This window comes from Oncorhynchus clarkii, chromosome 32 (genome assembly GCF_045791955.1).
Source record: "Oncorhynchus clarkii lewisi isolate Uvic-CL-2024 chromosome 32, UVic_Ocla_1.0, whole genome shotgun sequence".
Taxonomy (NCBI): domain Eukaryota; kingdom Metazoa; phylum Chordata; class Actinopteri; order Salmoniformes; family Salmonidae; genus Oncorhynchus; species Oncorhynchus clarkii.
Window position 1 is genome coordinate 33,725,773 of NC_092178.1, and position 10,847 is coordinate 33,736,619.

Here is a 10,847-nt window from a genome sequence, read left to right on the forward strand (position 1 = left end):
TGCAGTCGATAGAACATTTACAATTGGCTGCAACGTTCTGTGGCGGGATATATCTGACTTCTTTATTGTAAAAAGGCACAATGTAATGACTTGTCACAGTCTGCCACCAGATTGCAGCATCCCCATGTAGGAGTTACCCAAAACTATTAGGGGCCAGAGGCATTCTGCAGATAGCTTTTATAAAGCTCTGTATACAATCGTGCAGTACATGCATCAGTAAGACATATATTGGTAGTCTTGGAAAGTTATATACTCAAACTCTATGTTCTTAAATACCGTATCAAATCTGCAATGAAGCTAAAAGATTGACGCCGTTCATTTCGTAATCAAATAAAAAAAACTGTGATTGAATGATGAGATTAGATGCGTCAGTCAATTCATCATAGGGTCATCACTTTATTAATGGTGTAGTTAATCAAGATAAAGGCTTATTCATGGTGGCATCCCAATCTTATTATGACAACAACATATGAAATAATACTACTTTTTCTATTTTGGGTGTTACAGCCTGAATTTAAAATGGATTCAATTGAGATGTTGTGTCTCTGGCCTGCACACAACACTGCACTCAATGTCAAAGTGGAGCTACAAATTAATTAACAAAGAAAAGCTGAAATGTCTTGAGTCAATAAGTATTTAACACCTTTGTTATGGCAAGCCTAAATAAGTACAGGAGTAAAAATGCCACATAGTAAGTTGCATGGACTCCGTGTGCAGTAATAGTGTTTAACTTGTTTAATCATCTCTGTACCTCAAACATACAGTACAATTGTCTGTAAGGTCCCTCAGTCGAGCAGTGAATTTCAAACACAGATTCAACCACAAAGACCAGGAAGGTTATCCAATGCAAAAATCAGACATTTAATATTCCTTTGACCAGGGGCGCAACTTTCACTGGAGTTGAGGACATGCCCCCCCCCCCCCCCCCCCCCCCCCCCCCCATATTCTGAAATTGCATTTTTGTTGCCCAGGTTTTATCATTGGAATTTTTGGAGTGTTAATCCGACAGGATACATTTTTTTGTTTTTTGTTTGTTTTGTCCCCCTCACTTCTAAAACCAAAGACAACCCCCTGCCTTTGACTATAGTGAAGTTATTAATTACACTTTGGATAGTGTATCAATACACCCAGTCACTACAAAGATATGGGCACCCTTCCTAACTTAGTTTCCGGCGAGGAAGGAAACAGCTCAGGGATTTCACCTTGAGGCCAATGGTGACTTCAAAACAGTTAGAGTTTAATGACTGATATAAGAGCATGCTGAGGATGGATCAAAAACATTGTAGTTACTCCACAATACTAACCTAAATGACAGAGTGAAAAGAAGGAAGCCTGTACATGATACAAATATTCCAAAACATACATCCTGTTTGCAGTAAGGCACTAAAGTAAAACTGCAAGAAATGTGAGGAAGAAATGAACTTTATATCCTGAATACAAAGCTTTATGTTTGGGGCAAACCCAACACAGCACATCACTGAGTACCACTCTTCATATTTTCAAGCATAGGGTGTCTGCATCATGTTATGGGTATGCTTGTCATCAGCAAGGACTAGGGAGTTTTTTAGGATAAAAATAAACCCTACAGGAAAAATCCTAGAGGAAAACCTGGGTCAGTCTGCTTTCCAACAAGACACAGGGATATTAGTTCAGCTTTTAGCAGGACAATAACCTAAAACACAAGGCCAAATAAACACTGGAGTAGCTTACCAAGATGACATTGAATGTTCCTGAGTGGCCTAGTTACAGTTTTGACTTAAATTGGCTTGACAATCTATGGGAAGACTTGAAAATTGCTGTCTAGCAATGATAACAAGCACCTTGACAGGGCTTGAAGAATTTTAAGAAGAAGAATGTGCAAATATTGTACAGTCGTGGCCAAAAGTTTTGAGAATGACACATTTTCACAAAGTCTGCTGCCTCAGTTTGTATGATGGCAATTTGCATATACTCCAGAATGTTATGAAGAGTGATCAGATGAATGTCTGAGGGACTTCTCCCAACCATCCAGGAACAGTTTGGTGACGAACAATGCCTTCTCCAGCATGATGGAGCACCTTGCCATAAGAAAAAGTGATAACTAAGTGGCTCTGGGAACAAAACATCAATATTTTGGGTCCATGACCAGGAAACTCACCATACGTTAATCCCATTGAGAACTTGTGGTCAATCCTCAAGAGGTGGGTGGACAAATATAAACCCACAAATTCTGACAAACTCCAAGCATTGATTATGCAAGAATGGGCTGCCATCAGTCAGGATGTGGCCCAGAATTTAATTGACAGCATGCCAGGGCGGATTGCAGAGGTCTTGAAAAAGAAGGGTCAACACTACAAATATTGACTCTTTGCATCAACTTCATGTAATTGTCAATAAAAGCCTTTGACACTTATGAAATGCTTGTAATTATACTTCAGTATTCCATAGTAACATCTGACAAAAATACCTAAAGACACTGAAGCAGCAAAAACATGTATATATTTTTTAAAAGGGGTGGATCAGCTAAATATTGCGGAAAGAATATTGGTTCCATCCATCTGCATCATTTCCAATCCCCCATATATTTTTGGGGTAAATATATCCATACACACATGCATACATATACACATATATACATACACATACCTATATAGACATACATACTTTTTTAAAGAATATACCTTTATTATTATTCCCCGCAAACCCTTCCACCGATCCCCCAATTGGAGTAAACTAATAAACACTTCAGCTTTTACCTTCAATTTATACATCTTAATACACATTTTACATTCACAGTCTATTTTACAATAGTTATTTTTTGTTTGTTTTTAGTCCTTCCTCTATTTCTGATGTCCATCCAGTTTGATTTCTATTTGTAACTGTGCTATTTCACAAATGTTCTGAACATAGATACATTTTACAGACCCCGTGTGTTCTACATGTTTTATCTTGCCATTAGTCCCACCCTTCAGCTCCATTCAACCTCTCCCATCTATCCCTCAACATCATCCATTTTGGATTTCTATTTGCCATATATTTTTCTGAAGCAGCAAACTTTGTGGAAATTAATATTTGTGTCATTCTCAAAACTTTTGGCCACGACTATTAAATCCAAGTGTGCGACGCTCTTAGAGACTTACCCAAGACTCACAGCTGTAACCGCTGCAAAAGATGATTCTAACATATATTGACTCAGGGATGTGAATACTTATGCAAATTAGATATTTCATTGTCAATAAATTTGCAATCATTTCTAAAAACATGTTTTCACGTTCTCATTATAGGGTATTGTATGTAGATGGATGACCGCAAAAAAATAAATGTAATCCATTTTGAATTCAGGCTGTAACACAACAGAACGTCAAGGGGTATCAATACTTTCTGAAGGCACTGTATATATGCGAGAACATTACTGTAGATTTTGGGGGGCATTCACCTCATTCTGTGTGTTTCTTTTGGCTGACCATAGAGAATACGGGCAGGAAGTGGACTCCAGTTGAAGAGGGAAGAGCATCTAATGACCGAGTAAGGCATGGCCAGTAGTCCCCACCCCCTTCCAACTCCTGCCTCTTCTAGAGGGAAAGAGAAAGATAGATAGATAGAGAGAGACTGAGAGAGAGAGAGAGAGAGAGAGAGAGAGGAAGTTCATAGAACTCATGTCTTTTCTGTGGCCACCCAAGTGGGTTTTGAGCCCACATCCTTTAGACTCGCTCGCACAGACGCACTGATGCACACAGAGAGGACAAAGACGACAGTGAGGATTGTATTGACACAGAGACACAACTATCTGCACAGACACACAGCATAGAACTATGCACCTCCACACTCCGTTCAACCATTGAAGCTGAAGTACTGGTCAGCTACTACTGGAGCATCTCAACTCATAGGTAAGCATTATCAGTATGAGTAACAACCGTACACAGCATTTTTTGGCTTTACTTCTCATTTCGTTTGTTAAATCACCTCATTTGGACAGTTTCAAGGGCAGGAGAGAACATTCTGTCGACGTTCTATCAACAGACGACTGGTTTGATTTAGTTAGGGACAAGGTAAACTCTTTTGACATGCAGCAATGTAGCTGTACTATACTCAAGCTGTACACGTACAGTAGCAGCATGCTATAGCCCATTCTGGACAAATGATGAGATTCTGTGTATAGTTAGCTGAACATATACAGATCATCTGTCAGGGACTACATGAATAAGATGTTACCCTTTGTCTGTGTCCATTGCTTTCCATTACCACATGTCAGCTCAAGTTGAGTTGCCAACTAGATGAATAATGATTAGCCACTGATATACATTACTACTGTAGATTCAAATATGACATTGAGGTGGAGGGGGAGGGGACCAAGCAAATGACACCCTGTAATTGAGTAAAGTCTAGGCTGGATTATGGCAGGTTTGTTTGGCAGCATTTATTGAAACTCCATTGAAAACAAAGTCTCTTCGGTGTTTACGAACAGGGGCAAACAGCATTTAATCATGTAGGCAAGCAGAAATATTGTAGTAGTAACACAAACAGTGCCATAAAAAAGGAGGCGTAATAAAATGACTAAATACTCATAACTTATACACTGTAGTCCAGAGCAATCAGTCCACTGTGCTAGTCCCATTGATCAGTGAAGTCACCAGTACATGCAGTATGTCAGTCAATCTAACAATGAGACATAGTTCTTTATCTTGACAATAAAGAAATTCAAACAGAAATAGTATCTCACTATCTGTCAACGATAGTGCTTTGGATAAATAATCGGGATTTTACTTTGTAAGGTGTATTTCCATGGATGGATTACATCCTCAAACTGATAAAGAACAACCAATGAATGTAGTCTAATATTGACTTTGAACTTATGCCGGGAGTCAGCTTCATGGCAATGAAAGTATTTTGCGGAATGCAAATCGCATTGGCGTCATATCAAAGAAGCCTCTGCTTATAAAAAAAAGCACAACCACAAAAACCATCCAAGAGGTGGAGTGAGTCCCTGGTTCAGTTCACAACAACGAGTTCCTAATAATGTTGCTCCTAAGTAAACCCCATCACTTATATGGACTGGAAGCTTATTGGTTGCTAGACCACAGGAATATGTTTGTTTTACTGTTGGTTCACTGATGGGAATGGGTATATGGCACAGGATACCTTGCCTTAATATTCTACCCCAAGCCATAGCCGCAAGATGTTTTGACTCAGGGGTGCTGACTGCGGATTAACATCTCACCACCAGAGTGTGCTGTAACACCCCCAGCACCCTACTTCCTGCTGCTATGACCCAGGTATCTCTGGTCTGACTCTTAATGAGAGGGCACCTGGGCAAGAGACTGGTCACATCAGTCATAAGACAAAACCATTATATGCTTCCTGTCTATGTATGCCTCTGGAAAGGAAATTGAGATACTGTATGCAAAGAGGAACAGGACGGCAAATCATGTTCTTACAAGTTCCTTGTTGGACTGATATGTTTTAGGTGGAATGCAGCGGTATGTCAGTATCCGATGAATAGCATAGTATGTGGGTGTGCACCACAGGAGGCTGGTGGCACCTTAGTTGGGGAGGACTGGCTCGTGGTAATGGCTGGAGCGGAATTAGTGGAATGGTATCAAATACATCAAACACATGTTTTATACCATTCCATTAACTCCGTTCCGGCCATTATTATGAGCCGTCCTCCCCTCAGCAGCCTCCACTGGTGTGCACGTTGGAAAAAGCAACAACAACAAAAAAGTACAACTGTGGGTAGTTCATAGTACCAGACCTCCGCCACATACTCACACAAACACACACACACATTCCCAGACACAGACACAGAATGACTCAGACTGTCATGGACAGATCACATCATGCCCGGCACACAAGGTCCCATCTGAAGATTCAGAATACTTCCTAAAAGCTAAAGATATTTTAATCTTAAAGTCAAGAATTTATAGAGTTCTGTCCATTTGTGACTATGAGTCCTCTTCCTGATAATAACAACTGGCTGGCTACTGGCTGGACAAAGTTCAAAATCATTAGAGGAAAAAGTGTTACTCTTTATGACTCATCTAGAGGAAAGCCATTAAGTGGTAATGTACAAGGAAATCATTCTGTATATTCACACCCTTCTCGCTCTTTTTAACAGCATGACATCCAACGCCACGCTTCCATTCGTCCTCCTTGCCTCAGCCGGCCGAGATGACAAAGCCACTGTGGTGGACCTTGACGCCATCATGGACAACTTCATCATTGTCCTCTACACGCTGACCATTGTCCTGGGCACCACGGGCAACTCTGTGGTCATCTGGGTGGCGGGCTTCAAGCTCAAGCCCACCGTCACCAACGTGTGGCTGGTCAACCTGGCCGTGGCCGACCTCATCTTCTGCCTGAGCCGTGTGCTCTCGCTGACCAAGAAGCTCTTCTTCGACTACTGGCCGTTCGGCATCTTCCTGTGTAAGTTCAATGGCTTCTTCAAGTACACCAACATGTTCTGCAGCGTGTTCCTGCTCGCCGTCATCAGCATGGACCGGGCACTGTGCGTCTGGCACCCCGTCTTTACCAAACGCCGCCGGACACTCTGCGCCGCCCGCCTGATGAGCACCGGCGTGTGGGCGGTGGCGGCCATTTTGAGCGCCCCCTACTTTGCCTACCGCCAGGTCTACCTGGGCAAGAACAACCTGAGCAAGTGCTCGCTGGAGGTCAAGGAGCCAATGGAAGGCGACAACAGCGCTAAGCTAGCGCTCTACTCCATCCGCTTCCTATGTGGTTTCCTGCTTCCTTTTCTCATCATCCTCTGCTGCTACGTCCTGGCAGGGCTGGGCATCCGACGCACCCGCCTGTTGGGCAAGTCGCGTCCCCTTCGTATCCTGGCATCGCTGGTCTGTGCCTTCTTCCTTTGCTGGGCACCCTACCACTGCCTTCTACTGGCCAAAATGATGTACAGCAAGAATACCATGGTGAAGGTGGGGCTGACAGTGGCCAAAGGCTTTGCTTACTTCAACAGTTGTGTGAACCCGCTGCTGTACTTCTGTATGGGGTTGGACATGAGGGGTTCAAGGTTCAGGCAGAGCTTAGCGGGGGTGTACCAGAGAGCACTAGCCGATGACAGGGATGGTCGGTCCACGCAGTCCAACGAGCGCACAGTGGATGATAGTTCTGGCCCTGCGTCACGACCTGTAATGGTGACCGGTCAGTCTCGAGTGAATGTGGCCAACTTCTGAGGGAAGTCACATTTGGTATGAAGAGGGGTTTCAGTCCTTATTAATTTACAGGCTAGTTAACACTGAATAGCTGAATAGCTTGTGTAGACAAAAATATATATATATATTTTTGATCAGTTGTTCAAACCGTTCACATTCCATTGACTTTGTTGTAGCTAGCTAAGAGAGGCGGAAGCTAGACCACAGGGGATACATAGAGACTGTGAATTTATGTAAATGACTGAATAAATAATTCTCACAGTTTCAAAGTGTTAAGTGCTAATGTTTTGATGTATGTGATGAACATCACAGAAAGAAAGTGGAACTGTGCCTAGAAAATAGCATAAAAGGGGGAAATGACACAACCTTTTGGGGGAAGTCATAGATGACTTCAGTCATGTTATTTCTACTAAAAGTCAACTTCAGGTTTCAACAGGAGGAAAAAAATTATTTCCATTTTAGTGTTTCCATTTAGAATCATTGTCTTCCACAGGACAGCATCCTTATGTGCCATTGGTGAATTTTACATATCGGTGACACCTCATTCACTCTCATTGATGATTTGAAAGGGGGAAATGAAAGATTAGAGAGAAAATAGAAAGAAAGGGAGAGGGAAGTCAGAAACAGAGGATGTAATCTGGACAGCTGGACTTGAGGAAGTGTGGTGGTCGCTTGTTTCTCTTTTAGTCACCACAATGTTCCTCACAGTTAGACTGTCTCTATCATGTCTCAGTAGTATGACTGGTCTGTCAGTTGTCTGACTGGCCTATCCTGTGGTGAACACAGTGGCTCAGACTTAAGCTCTGTGGTTGCCAGTTTAAAGAGACAGGATGGTTAATTAATTTGCAGTGACAAACATCACACTCGCACAATTCAATTCACACTAGTTATTCAATGCATCTCTTCTGAAACTCCATCTCTCTGCTTATTCAGAACTCTTGTGCTGAAATAAAAGTATCTAAGAGAGACAGTTCAGCTGAAGTCTATTTATCTTTTGATAAATAATCTAAATATGAATCTGAACTGTTTTCCTGTCTTGTCTGAAACTGTGTAGCTAGCTACATCATGTCCTCTGTGTCATTCATGAAAGGCCCGAAGGTCCAGGATGCAGAGAAACAGCAATCTCCCTCAGGACAATGGAGGAGAAGGGACATGAATGGATGGGAACAAACAGAACAGTTCAGTTTAATCCACCAGAAAAGACCGAACAAATATTAGAACAAATATTATTGTTAAAATCAAATATACTAATTGATTTAAAAAAAACTTTATTTTGGGAACAAATGTACAAAACACTGTATAATCTTTGCAAATGATATCATAAATAGGACTGGTGGAGTTATGTCACACATGCAGTTAACCAACTGATTGCATCATTACCACAAAAATGGAGGAAGCAAGTGGAAAGGGGAGAAGGTCAGGAACTTGTCTGTTAGCTCTGCATTAAAGACCAGAATTGGTTAAAGAAAATTGTGATAAATAATAAAGTATACCAGTTTCATTTAAGGACCAAAAAATGGACAGCTGCGCCATACAGGTCGCAAAAGAGTAGGGAGAATATTTTCAATGTATATTATTATGCAAAATTCTAGCAACCAATACAATGTTATATGGGGGATACAACCGTCCCAGCTCTACAGATTTTTCTAAGAAGAGGCAGAACCATTAGATCATTTGTTTTGGTACTGTAAGGAGTGTGTACTGGCGGCAGAGAAGTCAGGCGCAGGAGAGCAAAGACTGTGTTACAACGGCACAGTTTAATAATAAAAAATCACCGTGAACAAAAACAATATAATACAATGGGACAAAACCCCTTCGCACGCCAGACATAACGTGCACATACACTTGGGAGAAACAGAGGGTTAAATACACAACATGTAATTATGGAATTGGAACCAGGTGTGTGGGAAGACAAGACAAAACAAATGGAAAATGAAAGGTGGATTGGCGATGGCTAGAAGGCCGGCAACGCCGACCACCGAATGCCGCCCGAACCAGGAGAGGGACTGACTTCGGCGGAAGTCATGACAGGTACTGCCCATATATAGCTTGTTTTAGGTAGCAGGTTCAGGAATGGCTAAAAAAGATTTACTTGGAGCTAACTCTGCAAATAGCACTGCTGAGTGATTTCAAAAGTCAGAGTCAATCGATCAATAATATTAAAATACTATTACTATTATTATCTTTAATTTACAATCTGTAGAAACTATGAGAATGTAAAGGTTCAGAACTTTTGTGAAACATCACAGCACAGAGGAAAAATATATGGCAGCTAGAAATCAAAACTGAATGGTCTTCAGAGATAGATGGGAGGGGTTGAGTGTAGCTGAAGGCTGGGACCCCCCCCAAAAAACAACAGATAACTAATGTAAAATGTAATGTCTGTCAAATGTATATAGTATGTATAAGCTGGAAGTAGAAGCCTAAGTATTGTTGTCCGTTACTTTACTTCAATTATGGGAGGGGTGATAGGGTTAGGGGAAAATAATAAAGAAGGAAAATATATAAAAAATATGTACTGTATATACATATTTAAAATAATATACACTTAATATACACAATATAAACTTTGGACACACCTACTCATTCAATGTTTTTTTCTTTACTTTTTACTATTTTCTACATTGTAGAATAATAGTGAAGACATCAAAACTAACACATAAGGAATCATGTAGCAACCAAAAAAGTTTTAAACAAATAAAAATGTATTTTAGATTTCAGATTCTTCAAATTAGCCACCTTTTGCCCTGATGACAGCTTTGCATACTCTTGTCATTCTCTCAACCAGCTTCATGAGGAATGCTTTTCCAACAGTCTTGAAGGAGTTCCCCATATATGCTGAGCACTTTTTGGTTGCTTTTCCGTCACTGCGGTCCAACTCATCCCAACCTGTCACAGATCCCTCCAGAACTTTCATTACGCCAACCTGGCCCCTATTTCCAGTGATTAGTATTTGTGTAAGTGTGCCCTTGGTTTACCAGTGTCCTGTCGATTATTGTTATAATGTGTGTTGGTCGTGTGCTGTGTGTTTTGGCATTTGTGCCATTGTGGATTGCACAGATGATTACGGGTCTCGTCCCATGTGATAATCATTGTGCACTTCTGTTATTTATTAGAGGTACTCCTCACTCTTTTGTTTGGGTCTCAACCCTGTGTGTTGTAGACGTGTTTGTTTGGTCTTCGTCCCTGTGCCTTTACATGGCACACTGTCATTTTGGTACAATAAAAAACTATTACATATTCCTGCATCTGTCTCCCGATCGATTATACCAGCGTGACACAAACCATCTCAATTGGGTTGAGGTCGGGTGATTGTGGAGACCAGGTCATCTGATAACAGCACTCCATCACTCTCCTTCTTGGTCAAATAGCCCTTACACAGCCTGGAGGTGTGTTTTGGGTCATTGTACTGTTGAAAAACAAATGATAGTGCCACTAAGTGCAAACCAGATGGGATGACGTGTTTCTGCAGAATGCTGTGGTAGCCATGCTGGTTAAGTGTGTCTTGAAATCTAAATAAATCATAGACACCCCCACACCATCAGACCTCCTCCTCCATTCTTCATGGTGGGAACCACACATGCAGAGATCATCCGTTCACCTACTCTGCGTCTCATAAAGACACAGTGGCTGGAACCAAAAATCGCACAGTTGGACTCATCAGTCCAAAGTACAGATTTCCACCAGTCTAATGTCCAT

General features: G+C 41.3%; 1 protein-coding gene across 1 annotated transcript; it reads left to right on the forward strand.

Annotated features, from left to right (window-relative positions):
* Positions 1-3,611: 3,611 nt before the first annotated feature.
* LOC139392093 (fMet-Leu-Phe receptor-like) lies at positions 3,612-7,412 on the forward strand. The gene is made up of 2 exons (XM_071139812.1): positions 3,612-3,866; positions 6,095-7,412. Exon 2 carries the CDS (start codon positions 6,096-6,098, stop codon positions 7,167-7,169), a length of 1,074 nt encoding a protein of 357 aa, XP_070995913.1. The 5' UTR covers positions 3,612-3,866; position 6,095; the 3' UTR covers positions 7,170-7,412.
* Positions 7,413-10,847: the final 3,435 nt, after the last annotated feature.

Excerpts from the sequence above, each read along its gene's own strand:
- LOC139392093 (XM_071139812.1), top strand. The coding sequence starts at position 6,096 with ATGACATCCAACGCCACGCTTCCATTCGTCCTCCTTGCCTCAGCCGGC.